This window comes from Physeter macrocephalus, chromosome 14, assembly GCF_002837175.3.
Source record: "Physeter macrocephalus isolate SW-GA chromosome 14, ASM283717v5, whole genome shotgun sequence".
Taxonomy (NCBI): Eukaryota; Metazoa; Chordata; class Mammalia; order Artiodactyla; family Physeteridae; genus Physeter; species Physeter macrocephalus.
In genome coordinates, this window is record NC_041227.1 from 124,906,685 (window position 1) to 124,931,276 (window position 24,592).

Below are 24,592 nucleotides of genomic sequence, written 5' to 3' on the forward strand. Positions count from 1 at the left end.
AAAAAAAAAGTCTCTTGTCTCTTCGGCAGCTCCGCGCCAGTTTCTGGAGCTCCTTTAAGCGGCGCGCTTAAACCCCTTCCTCGCGCACCAGGAAGCAAAGAGGGAAGAAAAGGTCTCTTGCCTCTTCGGCAGCTCCAGACTTCTCCCGGACTCCCTCCCGGCCAGCCGTGGCGCACTAGCCCCTTCAGGCTGTTTTCACTCTGCCAACTCCAGACCTTTCCCTGGGATCCGACTGAAGCCCGAGGCTCAGCTCCCAGCCCCCGCCCGCCCTGGCGGGTGAGCACACACGCCTCTCGGGCTGGTGAGTGCTGGTCGGCACCCATCCTCTGTGCGGGAATCTCTCCACTCTGCCCTCCGCACCCTGTTGCTGCGATCTCCTCCGTGGCTCCGAAGCTTCCCCCTCCGCCACCTGCAGTCTCCGCCCGCGAAGGGGCTTCTAGTGTGTGGGAACCTTTCCTCCTTCACGGCTCCTTCCCACTGGTGCAGGTCCCGTCCCTATTCTTTGTCTCTGTTTATTCTTTTTTCTTTTGCCCTACCCAGGTACATGGGGAGTTTCTTGCCTTTTGGGAGGTCTGAGGTCTTCTGTCAGCGTTCGGTGGGTGTTCTATAGGAGAAGTTCCACGTGTAGATGTATTTCTGATGTATCTGTGAGGAGGAAGGTGATCTCCGCATCTTACTCTTCCGCCATCTTCTCGCCTCTCCGAGGGGTGTGATTTTAAAAGATGTTTTTTTTTTTTTACATTCCCTTTTTGATATTTCATTGTTAAAGAAATGCAACCAATTTCTGTATGTCAATCTTGTATCCTGCTACCTTGCTGAATTTATTTGTCAGTTCTAGTAGTTTTTGTGTGGAGTCTTTAGGGTTTTCTATGTATAGTATCATGCCATTTGCATATAAGGACAGCTTTACCTCTTCCCTTCCAATTTGAATACCTTTTATTTCTTTTTCTTGTCTGATTGCTATGTCTCAAACTTCTAATACTATGTCGAAGAGAAGTGGTGAGAATGGGCATCCTTGTTCCAGATTTTAGCAGGAAGGCTTTCAGCTTTTCACCATCGAGTATTATATTGGTTGTGGGTTTGTCATAAAAAGCTTTTATTATGTTGAGATATGGTCCCTCTATACCCACTTTGGTAAAAGTTTTCATCATGAATGGATGCTGAATTTTGTCAAATGCTTCTTCTGCATCTATTGAGATGATCATGTGGTTTTTGTCTTTTCTTTTGTTGATGTGGTGTATTACATTGATTTTTGCGTATGTTGAGCCATCCTTGTGAACTTGGGATGAATCCTACTTGGTTATGGTGTATGATCTTTTTTATGTGTTGTTGTATTCGGTTTGCTAATATTTTGCTGAGATTTTTTGCATCTGTACTCATCAAAGATATTGGCCTATAATTTTCTTTTTTGGTGGTATCTTTGTCTGGTTTTGGTATCAGGGTGATGGTGGCTTCATAGAATGTCTTTGGGAGTGTTCCCTCCTCTTCAATCTTTTGGAAGAGTTTGAGAAGGATTAGTAAAAGTTCCTCTTTAAATGTTTGGTAGAATTCGCCTATGAAGCCATCTGGTCCTGGACTTTTGTTTGTAGGGGGTATTTTTGGTTACATATTCTATTTCATTTCTAGTGATTTGTCTGTTCAAATTATCTGTTTTTCTTGATTCAGTTTTGGTGGGCTATATGTTTCCAGAAAGTTGTCCATTTCTTCTAGGTTGTCCAATTTGTTGTCCAATAATTGTTCATAATATTCTCTTATGTTTTTTTTTCCCCAGTATCAGTTGATGTTTCTCCTCTTTCATTTCTTACTTTGTTTATTTGGGTTCTCTCTCTTTTCTTCTTGATGAGCCTAGCCACAGGTTTGTCAATTTTGTGTGTCCTTTCAAAGAACCAGCTCTTGGTTTTATTGCTTTTTTTCCCTATTTTTTAATCTCTATTTTGTTTCCTCTCTGATATTTATTATTTCCTTCCTTCTGCTGACTTTAAGTTTTGTTAAAAGTTTTTAATTTTGATGAGGCCTAATTTATCTTTTTCTTTGGTCACTTACGCTTTTGGTGTCATATATAAGAAACCATTTGCTTCATTCAAGGTTATAAAGATCTACTCCTATGCTTTATGCTAAGAGTTTTATAATTTTAGCTCTTACATTTAGGTCTTTGATCCATTTTTTAGTTAATTTTTTTAGGTGGTGTGAGGTGAGAGTCCAACTTCATTCCTTTGCATGTGTTCCAATACTATTTATTGAAAAGACTCTTCTTTCACCAATTGAATTGTCTTTGTACCCTTGTCTAAAATCAGTTGCCCATAAATGTATGTGTTTATTTTTGGACTCATCAATTCTATTCCATTGATCTATCCTTATAGCAGCCACACTCAGTCTTAATTACCATAGCTTTCTAGTAAGTTTTTAAAATAATTTTTTACTGAAGTATAGTTTATTTAAAATGTTTCAGGTGTACAGCAAAATGATTCATTTATAGATATATATATCTATTCTTTTTCAAATTCTTTTCCATTATAGGTTATTACAAGATACTGAATATAATTCCCTGTGCTATACAGTAGGTCCTTGTTGTTTATGTTTTATATATAGTAATCTGTATCTTTTAATCCCAAATTCCAAACTTATCTCTCCCCCCTTTGGTAACCGTAAGTTTGTTTTCTATGTCTGTGAGTCTGTTTCTTTTTGTAAATAAGTTCATGTGTATCATTTTTTTAGATTCTACATATATGTGATATCATAATGATATTTGTCTTTGTCTGACTTACTTCATTTAGTATGATCATCTCTAGGTCCATCCATGTTGCTGTAAATGGCATTACTTCATTCTTTTTTTATGGCTGAGTAATATTTCCTTGTATATATACCACATTCACCTGTCGATGGACATGTAGGTTGCTTCCATGTCTTGGCTATTGTAAATAGTGCTGCTATGAACTGTAGTAAGTTTTGAAATTGGGAAACTTTGCTGTTTTTTCAAGATTGTCTTGGCTTTTCTTGGTCCCTCAGATTTCCCTAAGAAATTGAGGATCAGTTTTTCCATTTCTGCAGAAACACAGCTGGGATTTTGACAGGTATTGTGTTGAATCTGTAGATCAATTTGGGGAGAATTGCCATCTTAACAATATTAAGTCTTCCATTCCATGAACATGGGATGTCTTTCCATTTATTTGTCTTTAATTTCTTTTAATGATGTTTTGTAGTTTTCAGTGTGTAAATCTTGCCCTTCTTTTAAAATTTTATTCCTAAATATTTTATTCTTTTTGATGTTGTTGTAAATGGAAATTGTTTTCTGAATTTCATTATCAGGTTGCAATGAGTATTATGCTAAGGTAAGTCAGGATGCATGTTATAATGCCCATGTACCTCTAAAAAACAAAAGGTGTATAATAACCAAGGTAATGGGGAGGGGATGAAACAAATCTAGAAGAAGGCAAGAAAGGAAAAGAAAGGGAATCTAGAAGAGGCAAGACAGATAATAAGCACTTAATAAGACAATAGTTTTAAACCCCAATATGTTAGTAATTTCATGAAATGAAAAGGAACTAAATGTTCAAAGGCAAAGTTTGTTTAATCCAAGAGCCTTTCCACTGTGGTGGGTAATTGACAGTTGTTCATTTGCTACACCACCACTGGTCACTCAGGTCCTGAGAAGGTTCTAGAAGTCCCAGTTCCCAGGAGACTTGCAGAAGTTCCATGGCAGTTGGTGCCCATCAAGGGAAGGGAGCCATTTCCTTTACTGGTCTGGGAAAGAGCTGCCCATTGTTTGGCTCTGCTTGCTACCTGAGAAGCCATTTGCTGTCAGCTGTGAGTGGCCATGAATTGTGTGAGGGGTGCTCGGAGGCAAAGCTGAGGAGGCTCCAGAGGACAGAGGTAGAATCCAGGCCCTGGTGGACAGAGCAGACCCATTACCCACCCCGGAAGGTGCTCTATTCCCTGCTCGGGGCCAGTCAGGATTTTGGGCACCCATTTAAATTTTATGCCCACAGGGAATGCCTCATTTGTCCTGGCCCTTTGGAGCTTCACGGGTGTCCCCCCAACTCTCCGGTTAACCCTGCCCCTATGGGAGAGCCACAAGGGATTCTCCCGGAGGAATGTGAGCAGCTTCTGTGGGGTCCATGGGCACATGATGGGGACTGGGGGGTGGGAGAGGCTGAAGGGCTGGGCAAAAGTTGGGGTACACTATGGCTGGCGTTAGGACAGGGAGAGTGTGATGAATCCCACACCTGCACACTGGGTCCACCCCCTCCTGTCTGAGTTTAGCCCATATCCTGGGGGTGTGATGTCACCTTCCTGGGATCTTTCAACCTGACCCTTTTGTTGCGTCATTTCACCTTTCCCCACCCCGTCACCTTCAGACTATCTTGCTATGATCCTTTCCTTTTCTCCTTTTCCCCAGAGCCCATCTCAACCTTTCCCAGCCTATTAACTTCCTGGTCACAGTTAACACAAGCACACACCACTGCCGTGTGGCCCTGCTCCATGGTGAAACCCACAGCGGGGCAGAGGGCAGCCATCCAGCCAGAGCAGACGGACACAGTCCCCTGGTCCTCCCTCACCCGCAGCCCACCCACGGCTGAAAACAAGATATTCACGATGACCCTTTCCTTTCTCGATTGGTTAGAACAGGGATTTCAGATGGTTCCAGTGACAGGCAGGAAATGGAGATTCCCCAGGAGACTGTGCTGTGTCCGTGTCTCTGTTCATTTAACAGGTGTGAGTGAACGTCAAGATGACGCTTACACCAGACGTCAGGTTAGAGTATTTGGAGAGTGTCGCTTCCATCATCCTAAAGTTCAAGCCAGACAAGTGGAGTAAAATGGTCGGAGCAGAAGAGAACGTGGGTTTGTTCACCGAATTCTTTGAGAAGCCAGACGTCCTAGTTCTGGTGCTAACACTCAACGCGGCCGGCATGATCATACCCTGCCTGGGCTTCCCGGCCTCCCTCAAGTCCAAAGGGACGTACTTCATCAAGAAGAAACCTGAGAACATCAGCAAGGACAACTACAAGGACCGTCTGGTCTATGGGGACATAAGCCCCACTCCTGTGGACCAGCTGACCGCCATCGTGGAGGAGGTGGGTGCATCCAGGCCTCGCTGGGGTGGGGCAGAGGGCTCAGGAGGAGCAACACCTGTTTCTCATACTTTGGGTGAGTGGCCGTGAGCGCCGCTACTCAGGGAGCAGGTCCAGGGGCCAGCAGCGCCTGCGTCACCTAGAAGCCGGTCAGGTATTCGAGAGCTCAGGCCCGCTGCCCTGACGGCTGAGACAGTTCGGCGTTCTAACATGACCTCCAGCTGATGCTGTGCGTGTGAAGGCTGAGGGGCCCTGGCCACCACCTGTCCTCTCTCGAAATCATTAGAACCTTCAGACCGCACTGGGAACATCCCTGCCTGTAGCCCCAGAAGGCATGGGCCATTTGAGATCCAGTAGTTGGGTTTCCTAGTTCTCAGACTTCAAGCAAAGAAAGGGAACAAGCAGGTGCTGCTCTACGTATCTCTCCACTGTTGGCAGGCATGGCAGGTGCAGCTCCCTCTGGAGAGTCAGACCAGCCAGGGTTCCAGTGACTTAGCTTTCCTAGTCATCGTTCTACTCATCTGTGAGATGGGGGCGTGCGTCCCTGCCTTGTGCAGACTCAGGCCACCGGGGCCGCTCAGCCAGGACCCAGGCCAGCCTCCTCACATCCACCGAGGCAGCTGGCATGGCCCAAAGCTGGAGCACACGGGTGTCTGTCGTTCTCTGCTCGGGCTGCCCTAACAAAGCACCACAATCTGGAGGCTGCAAGTCCCAGATCAAGGTGTGAGCTGGGCTGGTTCCTTCTGAGGCCTCTCTCCTTGGCGTGTGGATGGCCGACTTCACACGGCCTTGAGTCTTCACCGTGGCCTTCCCTCTGCGTGTCTGTGTCCTCGTCTCTGCTGAGGACAACGGTCATATTGGGTTAGGGCCCCCCTTAATCACCTCTCGAAAGGCCCTCTCTCCAAATACAGTCACCTCTGGAGGTGCTGGGGCTCCCACGTGTGAACCGGGGGCGGGGGCACAATTCAGCCTATAACAGCACGCTGAGACAGTGCGAAATGTTTGCTTTCAGACACGAGTGTGTGCTCTTGGGGTCTCCCTTCATGGAGATGGCACAGGGGCTGGGCTGTCGTCACTGACCTCAGCACCTCGACCGGCCCCACCTCCTTCTACAATGGGCGAAGGGCTCGGTTCCCCCGCCGGGACCCAGGCACTGAGGACCCTGCTCCTCCTTTCAGGTCCTCTATTCCCTGTTAAACCAAAGCGAAAACATGAGCGGATGGCCCCGCGTGGTCTCAGAGGACATTGTGAAGCAAGTCCACAAGCTGAAGAACGAGATGTGTGTGATGGGCGGCAAGATCAAGGGGAAGACGCTGCTGCCCATCCCGGAGCACCTGGGCAGTCTGGATGGCACCCCTGAGTCCATGGAGAGGTAGGGACTCGGCGGGGAGCTGGCTGGAAGGAGGGTCATCTGGTCCCCGACCACCAGGGATAAACTGTCTCACCGAAAACTGGCTTCGGAGCTGATGAAACCGAGGAGGGCAGGATGGGGCCTTTAGATGCTGAGGCTGAGATCGAAGGCACAAGGACAGAACAGGACGAGACACTGGAGCCCCCGAGACTCCAGCTCTGGCAACTGCTGGACACCTGTGCTCCAGCCCCTCCTCCGTCAGACACAAGGACTAGACCAAGGACGTCACATTGTCACATGTCACACAGGAAAGGGGATACCCAGCTTTGGGACGTGGGTACTGAGGGACAGTGAGGGGCGTGGAAGGGGTTTTCAGCAGGTGGAGGCTGGGCTTCTAAATCGAGGCTGTGGCATCCCAGTGGCCCACAGAAGCCCGAGGACTCCGAGGTGTCGCCTTGCACCTGCCTGAGCGCCATTTGCAACCGCCTGGTGTGTGCGACGCTTGGAGCAAGTTGCAGTGACAGTGTGTTCCCTTACTCCCATCAGAGGGCGACCGCTCCTGCAGGGCTTATCACATGGCAGGTCCTCTAGGCCCCGAGCACATGCCCCATGGTGACCCCAGTCAGAACTGCTGGAGGAGCCGTCATGAACGTGGATTTTATTCCAGAGCTGGCCCTCCTCATCCTCTTTCTTGGGCATCCCTGGCAACACCCAGTGTTGGTGCAGGGTCTCTCCTGGCTGACAGCCTCTCCCCCCGACTCTGCCTGGCAGGATCCCCTCCTCCCTGGACAACTCGCTGCTGCACGCCATCGAGACCATCATCATCGACTGGTCCCACCAGATCCGGGATGTGCTAAGCAAAGACTCGGCCCAGGCCCTGCTGGACGGGCTGCACCCGCTGCCCCGAGTCGAGTTTGAGTTCTGGGACGCCCGGCTGATGAACCTCAAGTGCATCCACGAGCAGGTGACACCTTTTCTGCCCCTGGCGACCGGGCGCCCACTGGAGTCCTGAGCACCCAGCCTCCCCAAGGGGACCCCTGAGGGGACCCGGGTAACCCGCGTAGATCCCTCAGCACCAGCGATGGGGTCAGGCAGCCTTCGTCTAGAATCTGTTGAAAGGCTAATTTTCTTCTTTCCTTCTCAGCTCAACAGGCCCAAAGTGAACAAAATCGTCGAGATCCTGGAAAAAGCCAAAAGCTGCTACTGGCCAGCCCTGCAAAATGTGTATACGAATGTCACTGAGGGTAAGCGGGTGGCCCTATGAGAACACCTCCCCCTCCAAGAGGAAGGTATCAGCCCCTCCTGGGAGGGGCTGGGGCAGGCCCTTTGCTGACCCTGGGGTGGAGGCGCCTTCCGCCTCCCCCATCAGCAGCTTCCTTGGGCCCCGCCTTTTGAGGAAGACCCGTTCTTGAGGCAGTGGGTGTCCATAAACACACAGAGCTGCCCGTCACCATTTCTGACCGTCGGGGGTGGGGTCCGGCTTCCGCTCCCCCATGGATGAGCCCCTGTTCCTGTTTGGGGCAGGCCTGAAGGAAGCCAACGATATAGTTCTGTATCTGAAGCCTCTGCAGATCTTGCTGGAGGAGATGGAACAGGCTGACTTCACGATGGTATGTTAGCAAGAGAAAGGTCGTGTGGCAGGGGCTGGGCTTGTGTCTTGGGGGAGCAGGGGCTGCGGGCTTCCTGGCTGTGGTCAGGCACGAGGACCCTGGCGAGTGCCTCTTCCTCCCGCCTGGGGGTCCCCTCCTGGAGCCGTGCTGAGGCGCTGCGACAAAGCGCCGCCCGGCCCGTCTCTCCCCAGCTGCCGAACTTCATCGCCAAGGTGCTGTATACCATCTGCTCCATCTGGGCCACGTCCGAGCACTACAACACGCCCTCCAGGGTCCTCGTCATCCTGCAGGAGTTCTGCAACCAGCTCATCGAGATGGTAGCCCCCCGGGCCTGGCCACCTTCCCTGCCTCCTGATTGACGCCCCCCCATCCTGCCCCGTGTTCCCCAGCAGTTTAAAAGCAGAGATGCTGGTGCAGGGATTTACAGGCTCCGGGCTAAGGCTGGGCCCTCTGGGTGGCCACCCAGGGTTCTCCCAAGACCTGGGCAGTGCCAGCCCAACCTGCCCCACGCCGGAAGTGGGGAGGAAAGAAAGTGGGGCGGCCCACTGAGTCCCGGCACCCCAAGACTCGGCCGGGGGCTTTGTGGGGTTTATCTGCTCCGACACCAAGCCTCCTCCCATCTCCCTCAACACCGATTCCCTTTCCTTCTTCCATTTCACAAGCATAGGTCACGCAGCCTCCAAGGTGTGAGTTGCAGCCTTGCGCCCCCGGGCTGCCTGCGTGTGTTAGAATCATGCTCGCAGCCCTGTCTGCAGGCCCAGAGGGACCTAGTGGCCCAGGATCCCGCAGCCGTAGCAGGACTGCGTTTCTGGACCCCTAGAGGGCCCCTAGTCATCTACCATCAAAATCTGGTTGTGCTGTCGCCTTAGCCCGGGGTGGGGGTCCCGGTGAGAGAAACGGCTCGGGCGCCTGCAAATGCCCCGCAGTCAGCAGACGGGCTGGGACAGCGGATGTGTCAGAAGAAGTGGCCCAGGGGCCCGGGGTGGGTCATTCTAACCAGTGAAACAGCTGTGGACAGCGCACCTGGATGTCACCCCTCCGGCCAGTCCGAACCTGGGGACACCTTCCCTTCTGCCCAGACTCGGACCTACCTGAGTCCCGATGAGGTGCTGAAAGGCCTGCAGGGTGAAACTGAGGCTGTGCGGAGCAGCGTCTCTCTGTCCGTGAGCGTCCTAAAGGAGCTGTACCGAGCCTACGAGTTCTGCTGCACAAACATGAAGCTTTTCTTCAAGGTACGGTCTGGTTTGTAGAGAGCGAACAGGGGGAAAGAGGTCGGGGTGACGTTGGCCCCGGCGTCGGACCCCATGGACGTGTCGGAGGCAAACGCAGCCTTTTCTCTTTCTCTCTCTCCCCTAGAAAGACAAGGAGCCGGTGCCTTGGGAATTCCCTTCTTCTCTTGCCTTTTCCAGAATGAATTCCTTTTTGCACCGCGTCCAGACCATCGAGGTAAAGGTGGAATTTGGCTCACCTCCCCCTGCACCACTCCGGCTGCCCTCACCTTAGGAGAGCTGTGTCTTCCGTCCTTATCTCGCTTGCAAGTAGGCTGCCATTAGGGAAATAAAAGTCACACCCAAACGTCTGGGAAAGCGAGTCCCTGGGCCACCTCTGCCAGGCCCGGAGCTGTTAGCCCAGAACAAAGCGACCCATTTTGCCTGCTTTTCCCCTTTCTCCTGCTTTCTGTCTGTGAGCAGGTTAATGACAAGGTCAGTGACCCTGGTCAGGAAGCCTGCAGGCCAAGGGAGAGAGTTAGTGGGACTAAGTTAGCCCAAGTGAAGATTTAAGAAGGACCCTATTTGGATACATGGAATGACACATGGCAAATTAAAATTTTTAAAAAGTTTCAAAATGGTTTCCTCTGGGGAGAAGAGGTGAGGGGTGAAGGCATGGGTAGGGCAAGAAAGTTTTCCTTTTTGTTTTGTAATCTTTATGGTCTTTTTTTTTTTTTTTAAACTTTGTGCATTTTACATCCTTTAAAAAAGAAAAAGAAAGGCGAGGCACCATTCATTCATTGGGCAGTGATTTTATGATGGACGCCATCAAGAGTGGCTCCAGGAAGGCATGTCTAGTTCTCATCCACACCCTCTGGGAGGCAAAGCAGGAAGCCCCCTTAAGACTCCCAAATTCCCATCATGGAGTGTTTCTTCATGCCTGAAGTCTCGAGTCCAAGAACTGGAAGGTCCCAGCCAAGTTTCTGGCCAAGTAGCCACTGGTTCCTACATTATAGATTGTGAATCAGGAAGATGCTTCTAGGAAGAGAGGGGCTTTTGGGGGTGGGGGAAATGGCCGTGCCAGCCACCCCCTGCCTGAGGGCTGTGCCACCCATGCCGCCCTCCTTGGGTGTAAGGGCCCCAGAGCTCAAGACCTGAGGATGCTGTTACTTTGCGTTAGGTTTGCTTGGGTTATAGCTCGATTCATCTTGGACATCTGGGGGGAAGTGGCATCAGCCTCGGCACTGGCTTAGGGGAGGGACACGAGTACCCTACAAGCATCTTCCGTCTAAGCAGCACCAGGCACTGGGTCAGGCACCTGGGGGCTGCCTGTCATCCTCAAGAAGCCTTTGGGGTCTCGATTGGGGAATAAGAGCTACACACAGAAGCGTTAGATAACGTGATAGGACTGAATGGAGTTAAATGCCAAAAGGAAGAGCACAGGTAGCAGTTGGGGATTCTGGAAAAGGAGGCACCACCGTGGGCTAAAATAGTTGGGACGGCTTCCAGGAGAAGGCGAGGTGAGACGCACACCTCGGAGGGAGTGAGGGAGTGGGATATACACGCAAACATCCATCAGGCACCCTGTACGTGAGGCCATCAGGAGCCACCACGTGCCTTTCCAAGTGCTTCATCCCACAGCTGAGGAAGTGGGGCCCCGGCAAAGTGTGATTTATTTAGAGGCACATTTCGCCCAGTGTTGGGTCAGGACAAGAGCCTGACCTTCACCTCCTCCTCCTCCATGATCACAACTTGGAGATGACTCATGGGACCCTTCCTTCCATCTCCTTTCTGCTACAGCGACAGCTTTAGAGAACATTAACACCAATACACAGAGGGCCCCTCCAGACTGCTGTGTTGCCCCGGGGCTCCTCCCTGCCGGGGTCAGAGCTGGATGAGTGACTGAACCGTTGGCGTAGTTAGGAAGATGAACTGACGAGGGTGCTGGGGTTTCCTCCACCAGGATCTTTATAAAACAGCCATCGAGTTTCTGAAGCTGGAGAAAATTGAGCTCGGGGGCATGAGAGGCAACGTCCTGGGAAGCCAGGTGACTCAGATCTCTGATGAGGTCTTTGAGCTGGTGAAGGTTTTTGCCGACTGCAAATATGACCCCTTGGACCCCGGAGATTCGGTAAGTCGGGGGCCTTGGCAGGATTGATGGCAAATGCCCCGAGAGTGGGAAGGCACGTGGAGGGAGCACGTGTGACAGAGCAAAAATGGTGCAAAAGATCTGCCCCGGGACTTCCCTGGTGGTCCAGTGGTTAGGACACTCTGCTGCCAACACAGGGGGCGAGGTTTCAATCCCTGGTCGGGGAACTAAGATCCCACATGCCACACGGCAAGGCCGAAAGATAAAACAAACAAAACACCAAAAAAACTCTGCCTGTGGAGCAACCTCCAAGACGGTGAGCTTGCTCAGCCCAGATGTAACCTGAATCCTGCCGAGGGGGTGGGGGGTGTCCATGGGCATTAGAGTGAGCCCACCCCCCTGCTTTGCATGCTGGTTACGGTTACAAGGTTGGTGTTTTAATTCGCTTTCAGAGTTTTGATGACGATTACGCTGATTTTGAGACCAAAATTCAAGATCTGGATAGGAGGCTGGCCACGATCTTTTGCCAGGGGTTTGACGACTGCAGTTCTATTGAGTCCTGTGCAAAGGTACGGGTGGGCGGGGACTCTGCATTGACTGAGAGTTTGGCACAGCAGCACCGCGATGCCGTGAACGATTGTAGAGATGGTCTAATCATGCAGCCTCATTCATAGGTGAAGAGCTAGGCCCAGAAGAGGCCAGGGACCTTTCTCGGGGCCTTAGAGCAGGTCAGCAGTCATCACCTTGAGCAGCACTGCCACATCTTAGAGTAAGAGAGGAAAGTGAACACGAGGTGGTCATTTTACTGAGTCCTGTTGCGCTCCAGTTATCCTTATATGATTCAGTTCCCCCACTACTTATAAGGAACAGAAGTTAGAGAGAGGCAAAGTTGCTATAAAAATAAAACACGTCCGCATTTTGAGCCACTGAGCCACACTGACACTTTCTTCAACATTTGAGACCCAAGAAATAAACACAGTATCATTACGGGGGGCCGTCTCTAGGTGGTGGGGTGATGGCTAATATTTGTCTTCTGTGTACTTTTCTACAGTTTCCGAGTTGTGTGCATGAAGTGTGTAGAACTTTTACAGTTAGAAAAAAGCAATGATGTTATAAAAACATTTTAAAAATAGATTGCAGAAAAGCACTAAAACCCCTAGAGAATGTCAACTTGAAAGAGAAACGCAAATGTCCACTACAGACGTAGGTTGTTGGTTTAGCCTCTCAAATAATCAGGAGAGTGCAAATTAAAACAGCAAGGTGCCTTTGTTATGGGTCAGGCTGGCTGGAATTGTGAGGAGCTAGACACTCGGCCCCACTGCTGGTTGGCGCGCCCCTCCCCGAGGATCCCTCAACAGCAGGCACATTGGGGGGCATGGAGACGGGCCCCCGGACCTGCTCGGTCCAAGCTCACAAGGCAGCCAACATTCAGTGCCTGTTCACCGACTTGCAGGCAGAACACTCAACACCAAGCACATCCTGTCTCTGCAGACAGACCTCTTTCCCTAGGGCACGCTCACCCTGCTATTCCCTGGACGGTTTTGAAACAAAGTCCAGCATTTCAGAGACCCCCCCACTTCTGTCCCAGGCAAACCAGGACCCTCGCCAAGCAGTCAGGAGGGGCTAAATAAGCGTGGGTGAGAACAGAGTCTGTGTGGTGCTCAAATGTTCCGCAACATCAGCCTGTGTTACCTTTCCACTGCTGCCGTAACAGACTACCGCAAGGGAAGCCAGCTAGTTTAAATGGTAAACTCAGAAGAACATAATGAAAAGAGTACCTTTGCAGACCCCTTACTCAAAGTAGCAGTGCTCAGAATTTAGGCAGACATGGTGATTATCGGACTTTCCAGTGTTTTGCATACATCACTGTGTCATCAAATAATTCAGAACTCGGGCATTTACACCCATTTGTCAGAGTCACGAACAGATGGCTTGGGCTGCAGAGACCACTGGTGGGTTTCTCCTGGCTCACGTGGGACTTTTGAGATACAGTTCACATAGCATACAATCCACCTGTTTAAGGTGTACAGTTAAATGGTTTTTAGTGCATTTAGAGTTGTGCAGCCATCCACAATCAATTTTAGAACATTCTTATCACCCCCAGTCATTCCCCATTTCTCCCCGACCTCCCCAGTCTTAGACAATCACTAATCTACTCTGTCTCTCTGGATTTGCCTATTCTCACATGGCACTTCTCTAAAACCTTGAATTAGTCACCAATATTTAAAAATTGAGAGAGTGCACATAAAAATCCAGGTTTTCACTCTCTTTTGGAAAAACATCTGGCCACATGGGACGCACAGTCCCTCATGGTAACAAGTGGCTGCAGGGGAGGAGCCGTTCCTCACGATAGACAGCACATCAGTGCCTCAGTTTGCCCCACTCCTTATTGTCCTAGCCCAGCATTTGTCATGCCTTTATGTGACCTGCCTTGCCCCTGTGATTGAGAGGGGGGATCTCTGCGGGATGTAGTGTGTGTAGCTACAACTCATCCGGACAATAGATGTTGAGTATTTAAGTGGGCGATGTATGTATATGCTTGGGCAGCTTTTTTATTTCTCTGTCTAGTTTTATGCATGTTTATCATCCTTGACTCTGCAGGTCGGAACTATCTCTTCCCCTCACTTTGCAAGCCTCTGGGTTGCTGCCAGTAATGCAATGCCTGGAGGAGATGACCGATAAATAGCACATTACCTCATTTAATTCTCACAAAACCCAATCTCTTTGCTAAATTCGTTACCTACATTGTCTATCCCATTTTACCAGCTCAGACAGGTCGAGAAAGCTACTCAAGGTCACAGGGCTAGCCAGCAAGTAGGGAAACCAGGGCTCCAAACCAGCTCCAAGGTTCACTGCTGGCAGGATCCCTGTTCTAAACCACTCGTCTGGATGGGCTCCCGTGGCCGGGAAGGCAGTCGGGTTGGCCTAGGTAGCATAGGGCAGTGGCCGCTCTTCCAGAGGATGCCGGGGCTGGGCTTGAGTTGGGGACCCAGGAAGCCCGCCACCCCTGAGCACAAAGATCTCTCTATGCCAATGCCAGGCTGTCCTTTGCCTTTTAGATCCTTTCAAAAAATGCAAATGCTTGGGGATTTGAAGCTCTGCAAATCTGATGATCAATTAAGTCTTGGATGGAGTTGGTGCTCCAGGCAAAATACCAGTGAATGCAAATCAATACAGTGCCCCCATGCTGTTCCCTTCTGTGGAACACCCTTCCCCCAGAGCTGCCTCAGGCGCCTCCTTGGAGAGGCCTCCCTCACTTCCTCCTCCAGGCGGGAGCCCTCCCCTCGCTCCGTGCTCCCCTCGCTGCCATCACCAACACTGACCTGCTCGGTTTTTCTTCTTCATGCTTGCCCGACCCCCCACCCCCACCCCGGCCCCGGCATCTGTGGTGTATTGATCTCTATGAGTTTGTCGTCTTCCAGACTAGAATATAAACTCCCTGAGGGCAGGCGCTTGGTTTGGGTTGACTCAGAACCGAGCCTAGCACACAGCAGGTGCTTTGGAGCTTTCCCCGTGGAGGGGACTGGCCCCAGCCGAGGGAGCGGAGCCGTTACCGCTGCCCAGTCCCGGGGAAGACCTTAGGCGGAACCGAGAGGCTCTTACCCCCAGGGCTACCCAAGTGCAAAGAGTCCCAAGTAGGGTTTGCAGCCAGTGCTTTAATGTGGAGACACCAGGTCCTCCCCTGTGGTGGAGTCTCTGAGAATTAAGACGATGCTGGAGCTGACAGACCGGGGTGCCAGGCGGTCAGTCCCTCTCGCCTCCTGTGCGGATGGAACCAGGAGAAGCATCCCCAGACCTTCCGCTGGCCGGGTGCCACGTTGCACTGTCTTCCAGTGATGGAGAAGGAGGTGGGTTGATGTATCCAAACCGAGACGCCTATTCCCCTCGCGATCGAGAGACCGTAGGCCCCCCTCGGAGGGGAGGAGCGGTCCAGGAGGAACCCCGGGTGGCACCTGAGGGACTGAATTCCACCCCCAGGTGCTCAAACTGGCAAACGCCCTTGTTCTACCCCCGGGCGTTCTTGTGGGGAACCTCCCCACTCCTGTCGTGGCCTAAATCGGCTTCTGTACTCCACAAGGTAAAGTGCGTTTCTAACATGTAGCTTTATGTCGGTGCTAGGTTAGAAAGAAAAGAAGGCAGAAAACTCCTGTAAACCATTTCCGTCTCCATCTGTTCATCTTCCTCTCTGTACCGAAGAACATTTCCTTCCCCCTTGACAACCCTGTGCTCTAATCAGGACAGGCCCTTGGGGTCCCCCTCCCTGCCGTCCCCTTGATCCCCTGCATGTTCCCAAGCTGCCTGGATGCTCTTTCTCACTGTCAGTAATTCACACGCAGCCGGGAAAGTTCTAGAGCAATTTTCCACATGAACTCCTCCTGGCAGAAAATGAAATTAACCTCCTTCCTAGAAGCCAGAGGCCAAAAAACATGTAAACGTGAAATAAAAGGAAGAGGAGTGGGAAGGAGAAAAAGTCAAGCGGGTCAGCAACCAATAAGAGGAACATGTTTTTCCCAACTGTTACATGTCACTTTTCAGAGAAATGACGCTGGTGACCTAATATGTCGGGAGCCCCTCCGCAGGTATCGGTGCTTAGCGGCTCGGAGTTGCGGGGTCTTCCCGGGAGGCCGTGGCTGTTCCATCTGGCTTTCGGGGACCTGAAAATCTTTCCTCCTTTTTCTGCAGCCATTATTCCACTGTTGCCCCAAAAGGCCATTTTTAGGGACAGTGGTCTTAGTTTTCATACCAAAAACTAGGACAAATCTGGAGACTTGGGTCCAGCCCTTCCAGGCACCAAGGGCTGCAGCCCATATCCCAGAGAAAATGGGGCCGTGTGGTCTGAGCCCTGATGAATCCCCGTCTGTCTCCAGGAGTGCTCTGCCGCGGGCACCCCCAGGCTCGGGTCCCCCTCCCCTGGCGACCTCAGGCTGGCTCGGAGCTGCCCTAACATGTCACGTGTCACTGTCCAACCCCACGGCCTCTCTCTCCAGGCTGCAGTAAGGGCCCCTCCCTCACCGCTCAGGCTCAGCCCCGGCCTGCGCAGCCCCTGAGGCCTCCCTGGACACCCACCGCTGTGAGAGGATCTTTTAAGAAACTCTCCTCTGTGGCCCAATTTGAGCCATCCTCCAATTCCAGCCAAGACTCTTAACTGAAACACCCAGGTAATTCTACCTTATTCTCTTCTACTAAGCTTTTCTTTCTTTTTCTTTTCTTTGTTTCTTTTTTTTTTTTACGATTGCCAGTGTCTAGCATCCGCAGACCACAGGGTGATGAGCTCATTACTTGCAGGGTGCCGGGGCATGTTTATGGTTACCACCCTCAGTTATGTGAGGTGATGTCGCCCACTGGAGTAATCAGGTCAGGGCTCTCGGGCTGACAGGCCATGGAAATGACACAGTGAAGGGGACCCGGGCTGTCCCGGCTCCTGGGGGAATCAGGCAGCCCACGCTTGAACCCCTGGTGTCACGGCCTGGGAATGTGCCAAGCTCTCCCTGTAATTTCCTCAAACCCTCAGGAGCTGAGCTCTCCCGGTCAGCGCTTCCCTCTCTCGACAGCTATGCACGATGTCTGGGCCCTGTCCCCACTGCCACCTCCACCTGGTCAGCCCAAGGCTAAACACGGGCCCCTTTGTTGGTGGGTGGAAACTGTGTCCTCCAGAGAGAGAGGATGAGGTCTGGACCCCTGGGACCTGTGCATTATTGGAAATAGGGTCTGTGCAGACGTGAGATGTAAATTGAGGTCCTACCACAGCGGTGTGCACCTTAATCCAGTGTGTCTGGGGTCTGTGCCAGAAGAAGAGAAGAGACACACACAGGGAAGGTAGCCCCATGACCAAGGAGGTAGAGGATGGAGTGACGGGTGTACAAGCCGAGGGTTGCCACCCACCCCCGGGGACCCAGGGGCTGGGACAGACTCTTCCCTGGAGCCTTCAGGGTAGCGCAGCCCTGTCCACCTTGATTGTGCACTTGTTGCCTCCAGGCTGTGAGAGAATAAATTCTGTTGTTGAAGCTGCCCGGTTTGCGGTGCTGTCTTGGCAGCCCCAGGACGCTCCTACAGACCCCCACACCCGGCCCTTGGCGACTTTAGTGGTTTGGGGACCCCACGTGGTTCAGATTGGCCTCCCTCTCACCTAGTTTGTTCCTGTTTTCCCCAGAGCATTTTTCAGAGCAAAACAAACTTCCCCATGGCGGCTTTTCTTGCCTGGGTGGGTCCTTGAGTATCAGTGCTCTTCCTAAAAGGAATCATTCTCATGAATGAGACATTTCTCCGAAGTGAGAGAGTAGCACTGACATATATACACTACCAAGTGTAGAATCGATAGCTGGTGGGAAGCTGCCGCATAGCACAGGGAGATCGGCTCGGTGCTCTGTGACCACCTAGAGGGGTGGGATAGGGAGGGTGGGAGGGAGACGCAAGAGGCAGGGGATATGGGGATATGCAGAACCTAACGCATTGTAAAGCAATTATACTCCAGTAAAGATGTTTAAAAAAATACAGAAAAAGGAAAAAGACATTTCTCCATCCAGTTATAGCGTGAGCCCTGGTTATGTAAGTGTAGTATCGTGGCTGCTTTTTTTTTTTTTTTTTTTTTTCAACTTTTGAAATGGTATTTCTTAAACGTCTAAATCTTCTTTGCCCAAACCCTGATTTCTCCTGGGCCCAGAACAAATTTTTCCAGACCTTGGACCTAGTTTGTACCGTTGGTTTATAAACTAAGTATGTAGGGACCCAGCGTACATGAACATGGAAATCATTGAGGCGCCCAGTTAGCCAGTTGCTGCACAGAGAGCTTCTTTGTCTGGAAGGCGTGTATCTTCCTGCTCCGGAAGGTTGGCTGCACGTGGCCTCCCAGGACGGCAGCTGGGGGTGGCGCCGGGGATGGGGCAGGTGGCGGGCCCCGGCGAAGGCGCATCTCTCATTTCTCCCCAGCTCCTGCACATGTGTGGCGGCCTCTTGGAACGGCCTCTGATTCTCCCCGAGGTGGTGCCCAGGTACTCGGTCATGCTGGAGCTGTTTGACGCTGAGCTGGACAGCACCAAGACCCTGTATGACATCCAGATTGCGGCCTCGGCAGATGGGAACATCCCCCCTATCCATAAAAACATGCCCCCGGTGGCCGGGCAGCTCAAGTGGAGCCTGGAGCTGCAGGAGAGGCTGGAGGCACCCATGAGGGACCTCAAGCACATCGAGCACCCGTGAGTGATGGCCCCGGGCAGGCAGCGCTCCTCCACAACTGTGGAGCTTGCGGTGGGTTGTGGGGACGTCTGCCCCAGCTCTGAGGCAGGCCCATGCTTACCATGGGCCAAGCCTTTCCTTCCCAGGGCACGGTCCCAGGAGAGACCCTGACTGCACCTCCCCCTCCTCTGGGTGCCTTCCCAGCGGGCATGTCGGGAAGGTGGCCTTGGTGGTCACCCTCATGGAAATGAACAAAGACACCCAAATGAGAACAAGCAAAGGCTACTTCCTCGGTGCTGGCCAGAGCAGGGAGTCGGCCACTGTCACTTGTTCTTGGCAGAGCCTGGAAAGCAGGTGGAGGAGTGGAAGAACCCACAGCAGAACAGAGAAGGCTCCAGGTCTCCCGGACTGGAGGCCATCAGCACGGGGACTGGAGGAGGGCGTCCTTTGTGTTTGGTCAGGAGGCATGTCTGGCGCTCTGGTTGGTCCTAAGTTGGAAAGGAGGACAGAAATTAAGGAAGGGGGCAGTTATGAATCAAGTCCTGGCCATTCAGGGCCAATACTGCAAGGGTTATCATTTGACTTTCTGGGCTGGTTGCTGCCTGTGAAGGGCATCGTCCTTGTGTATGTTCAGTGTCTCAGCCTGGAAGAAACAGAGAGCTGGCTGCCTGCCGCATCACCCCAAGGTCTGGCAGGCACGGTTGGGGTGCTAGCGAGGCCCCGAGGGAGACGGCACCTGACCCTCCTCCTAACTCTGATTCCAGGGTCATGTCCAGCGTGGAGGCCAAGCTGATCTACCAGAAATACGATGAGATGGTGGAACTGCTGAGAAGCTACCGTGAGAGGATCTACCAGCAGTGGGCGGCGGGGGTGGACCAGGACTGCCACTTCAACCTGGGGCAGCCCCTGATCCAGCGGGACCCCGTCACCAGCCTCATCCGCGTCAACTTCAGCAAAGCGGTGGGTGTCGTCTGGCCGCAGCATCGGGAGGGCGGCTGGGCCAGAGGCTGTCCCGGGGATCTAGGGTTCCCCACGGGGCAAGCCCACGTGACCCTGAGGCTGACCCCCCCTCCTACCAACAGCATGGACTTGTGGGGTTGATGTTTAGGTCATATTTAGCTAAAGCTTTATTATTCAAGTGTTGCTTAAAGTATGCCCAGGATATAGTTAAGATATGAGACAATCGTAGCCTCCTTGAAAATAGCGGAATGAGTACGCTATTTTAAAGCTGGGCCGCCTCTCATGGGATCCCAAGAGGAACCATCAATTTGAGAATTTAAAAGAAAAAAAAAAAAAAAAAAAAGGGTCTTTTCAGGATCTGAATAAGTGGACCCCCTGGTCAAGTCGGGAAGGCTGGAGGGAATCCACACCGTCCCGGGCTAAAGCCCAGGTAGTTAACCATGTACGCGGGCAGAAGCTGGAGCAGCCTGCATCTCTACAAGCAGCTGCCTTACAGGAACGCGTCTGCCCTGCTCTGAAGTCAGCGGCGATACCAGGAAGGCAGGGAACCCAGATGTGACTTTTCCTCTGAAACCTTCTTTCACCCCAATTCATTCTTTCATTCAACAAATAGTTACTGAGCACCTACTTTGTGTATGTGTTTGGGATAAATTAGTGAACCAACAAAGATCTCTGTCCTTCTGGAGCTTGCCTCTCCTACAGGGAGAGGGGGAGGGAGAGAGACAGAGAGAGGGGAGGGAGTGGTGGGGACCCGGTGGAAGGGCCAGGAGAAGAGGGGGAGGGGACGATGGACCAGCATAACGTATAACACATGAGAACGTGATGGTCGGTACCTCAAAGAATGGGAAAGGCCGGTAAGCGGGGCATGGACAGAGCCGGAGGAAGGGGGCAGGTCGCGGCTTTGGATTCGAGCAGAGACTTGCAGGAGGTGAGGGAATTGGCCAGAAAAGATGGGAGGAAAGCCTTCGAGGAGAGCAAAACAGCTAAAGCAAAGGCTAGGAGGTATGCGTGTGCCTGGCGTGTTGTGGGAGCAGCGAGGAGACCAGTGGGGCCGGGGTGGAGTGAGCAGGGGAGGTGCAGGGAAAGGGGGTGAGGAGAGGGTGGAGCACAGAGAGCCTCACGGGCCCTGAAAGGGACTTGGGTCTTTGTTCCGGGCAAGTTGGCAGCCGTTGCAGGGTTTCGAGCAGAGGAGGGCCCCGATCTGATTGATGCTAGGGTCCCCCTAGATGCTGTGTGTGAGTGGACTTGGGGGGCAGGACAAGGCCAGAAGCACAGAGACCACTGAGGAGTGTTTTGCTGGAATCCAGCTGAGGGATGATGAGAGGGTGGTGGCCTGGACCAGAGCCCCAGCAGTGAAGGTGCCCAGAGGTTAGATTAGATTTTGATCACAGGGCCGATGAGATCCTAGACAGGTTGGAAATCACGTGTGCAGGAAGAGAGGGGTCAGCCCCAGCATTCTGGGGCTGGGCAACTGGAAGGGGGGAATGGCCATCAGATGAGACAGCGGGTGGAGGCGGCCAGTGGGCGAGACTGCTCTGTTTCAGTCACGTTGAGTTTGACATGTCAACTGGACATCCACGTGGAGACGCTGAGCAGGCAGGTAGCTACAGGAGTCTCACGTAGGAGAGAGACCCGAGTTGGGGACGTGAGCACGGGAATCGTTCACACATAGATGGTTCTTAACGCTGTGACGCTGGGTGAGGTCACCAACGTGAGAGCAGATCGAGAGGGACCCTGTCCGCGGTTCCCCAACACTTAAATCTCAGAAGCATCAGAGAGACTGGTAATGGGCACCAGGAGAGCCTGGTGTCCTGGACACAAAGAGGGGACCATGTGCCCAGGAGGGGGAGGGACCAGCTGCTGAGAGGTCACGTGAGACGGGCCTGTGAAGTGACCCATGGATTCAGCAATGTGAAGGTTACCGGGGCCTCCACAAGAACGGTGTTGGCTGAGCGGCGAGCGCAGAAGCTCTGTCGGAAGGGATGCCCTGCTGCTGGTCTCCTGGGCTGTAACCAGGGGGTGGAGAGGGACAGGGAAGGTCAGACCCTAGGGAGGAGCCTTTCTTTAGACACCTGGGGGGGTCGAATGATGGTGTCCACCACGCTGGTGATGCCAGCACTTGTAGACATCAGGACCAGTCAATAGGGCGAAGGCATCGTGATCTTGCCAGTGGAGCCCATCCCCAATCAGACCTCCCCCCAGCTTTGGGGGCTGTAGAAGCATCCCAGGGACAGACCCTCACTTGTGCTGCTAAGTGCCATGCCACTGAGGCCACCCCCTGACCTCTTCTGTTCTCTTCATTCACCTTAGCTGACGGCAGTGCTGAGAGAGGTCAAGTACCTGAACTTCCAGCAACAAAAAGAGATACCCAGCAGCGCCGAGAACCTGTTCTCACAGTACGAAACCTTCCGGAAGTTCGTGGGCAACTTGGAACTCATTGCCGGCTGGTACAATGAGGTGAGCTGGCGTTGCTTTGTTTTGTTTGCCACGTTGGGGGTTGTGTTTAGAACAAACACAGGTGTACGATCCCCACACAGAGTAGAACTGAGAATGTTTTCGTATTTGAAGGTGGTTGGAGCCACCCTCTGGGGAGAATCCATGTCCTCACCTTTTCCACCTTCCAGAGTTGCCCGCGTTCCTTGGCTCGAGGCCACGTCACGCCCCCTTCGGATCACAGCACCTTTGCTTTTGTTGTCATGTTCCCTTCCTTTGTTCTTCTTGGCTCCCTCTTATAAGGACCTTGCCATCGATCGCATTGGGCCCACCCGATGTCAAGGTCCTTAACTGAATCACGTCTGCAAATTCTCTTTTGCCAAGTGCAAGGTGACATAGTCACAGGTCCTGTAGATTAGGACGTGACGTCTTTGGGGGCCATTATTCAGCCTACCGCAGACACCTCATCCAAAAGGGGCCAATGAGATTCCCTCTCCTTGAACCCTGGGAATTTGGAGTTGGGTCCCAGCATCATTCACACCCTGGGAATTTGGAGTTGGGTCCCAGCATCATTCACACCGGAGTCTCAGGGGGAGTCTCAGAGAAACCAGAATGAGGAGAAACACGGGCCGCAGAAGGAAGGGAGCAGGCGGGTGGAGCAGACAGGCGGAGAGGCCCCACGAGACAGCGGGGAGCCCGGACGTGGGCTTTGTGAGTCCAGTCCCCGGGGCTCCACCAGCGCACCTCCACGTGACCTGAGCCAGCTTTAGTGGGCTTATGTTTCTTGCAGCCAACTTGCCCCCAACTGGAGCCACTGTGTGGAAGCTGGAATATTTCTATTTCTGGGTTTTGCATCTCGATCTGTTGGAGAGACGCTTACACGCTCCCAAATCCCTGATGTGACGGCCCCTTTCCTAGAGCCCTGAGGAACATGCCTCGGTCGCCTTCCCTGGCCTGTCTTGTAGCGGCCTTGAACTTAATGCCCGGTTCCAACCAGAACGTGGAGAGGGAGATTCCTGTCCTGCCCCTCCCCTGCCTGCTTGTTAAGTGCTCTCTGAGTCCGTAGTAACTGGAGCACAGCTCTGCCATGCACCTCCTCCCTATGGTGACCAGATGTGACCAAGCCCAGGAATTCCCTGCCAAAAAAGAGAATGGTTGGAACATCAAAAGATTCAGAGCAAGGCCTTTGGGACACTGGGGAGGCCTCCCGATCTTGCTAGAAGTGACTGCCTCCTACCTGAACGTGAAGTGAAGCACGCCAGGTCATGCCATCGCGTGGATTTGTCAAAAAGTATCACTCCCCCGCGGCTCACCCCGACACACCCACCACGAAACCAGCCATAGACCCATTCCTTACTCTATCCCACAGATTAGAGCATGGGGGTGACGTAACCTGAAATGTGTTCAAGATAAACTGGAGTAAGCTCCTTTTCACTAATTTCATTTTTTAAGATAAAATTTTAATTGACTCACTCATTGGTGCTGCGAACTGTGAAAGCCCAGGGCCGCCTTAAGTGCGTTTCCTTGAATTAGCTTTCCCCAGAACCAGCTCTCTTCAGATTCAAAGAACGCCGTGTTCATCCGTTCCCTGGAACGCCTCCTGGCCACGGTGTTTAGGAAGAATGGAAGCCTTAGAGATACAGTCACGTGGAAAAATGTTTGTGGGTTACTTTCAATGCAAGAGCTTTTTCTTTTTTTTTTTTTTTACAACGATGCAATCAGAAACAAACAAAAAAATCCAACAAACGTTATTTAGAGCGAAACGAAAAAAATTGATCTTCCACTTCTGAATTTCCAGACAAAACCCAACCAGTCACATGCGGGGGGAGCGTGTTAGCTTCCACTGTGAATGACATTGTTCTGCTAATAAAAACATTAGACAAGGATGGGGAGTCGGGGAGTGAGACCCAGAGCTCAGCGCCTGCAGTGACCCTTATTACTGATGCCAGCTCCCCTCTCTGGAGATGCTCCTGGTCCCTTAGATGCGCTGCTTATTCTTAACATACTTTCTGTTGCCGAGAGGGACCCCAGGCCCCCAGGCTGCTACTATCTATTAATGTTTGAGCTAGGTGAGTGTTGGAGTGGGGCTTTAAGGAATCTGCTAGGGGGGTCTGGGAAAAATGCCCTAAAGGTGTGGATTTATTACATAGGCTGCTGAAAAATAATAAACAGGGCATATTAAATGGATCTCATCTCTGTGAGCTTTGTTTACTCTGGGCAGTCACAAAGGCATAATAACATTTAGCTCTTGTCTGGGCTCTTCGTGTAATTGTTTAATATCCAAACTCTGATAAATAGAATCAAGATTTCACATTGACTCCCTTTATAATTCTGTCAGTGCTTTCTTTTGCTCCTGTCTGGTTTCCACTGGTAATAGCTGTTAAGCTTTATTTCTCTGCCATACCGTACCTTTCCTAAGAGTTAATTGTCTGAAAAGGAGGACATGGGTGGGGAGGGGGCACCATTTAACGTACCAAATATATGTCAAGAATTATTGTGAGTGGTGCTGGGAAAACTGGACGGCTATGTGTAAAAGAATGAAATTAGAACGCTCCCTAACACCATACACAGAAATAAACTCAAAATGGATTAGAGACCTAAATGTAAGGCCAGACACTATAAAACTCTTAGAGGAAAACATAGGCAGAGCACTCCATGACTTAAATCACAGCAAGATCCTTTTTGACCCACCTCCTA

General features: G+C 51.9%; 1 protein-coding gene across 1 annotated transcript in view; it reads left to right on the plus strand.

The window, feature by feature from the left end:
• The first annotated feature begins 4,729 nt into the window (after positions 1–4,729).
• The window catches only part of DNAH17 (dynein axonemal heavy chain 17), a 111,358-nt gene continuing 91,495 nt past the window's right edge, over positions 4,730–24,592 (plus strand). Inside the window, exons 1-13 of the mRNA XM_024130151.3 lie at positions 4,730–5,074; positions 6,250–6,443; positions 7,194–7,386; positions 7,567–7,666; positions 7,947–8,032; positions 8,224–8,349; positions 9,112–9,264; positions 9,389–9,478; positions 11,204–11,371; positions 11,782–11,898; positions 18,257–18,522; positions 19,267–19,462; positions 21,773–21,919. Of these exons, the coding sequence (XP_023985919.1) occupies positions 4,730–5,074; positions 6,250–6,443; positions 7,194–7,386; positions 7,567–7,666; positions 7,947–8,032; positions 8,224–8,349; positions 9,112–9,264; positions 9,389–9,478; positions 11,204–11,371; positions 11,782–11,898; positions 18,257–18,522; positions 19,267–19,462; positions 21,773–21,919 (2,181 nt within the window). The remainder of the gene's footprint in view (positions 5,075–6,249; positions 6,444–7,193; positions 7,387–7,566; positions 7,667–7,946; positions 8,033–8,223; positions 8,350–9,111; positions 9,265–9,388; positions 9,479–11,203; positions 11,372–11,781; positions 11,899–18,256; positions 18,523–19,266; positions 19,463–21,772; positions 21,920–24,592) is intronic.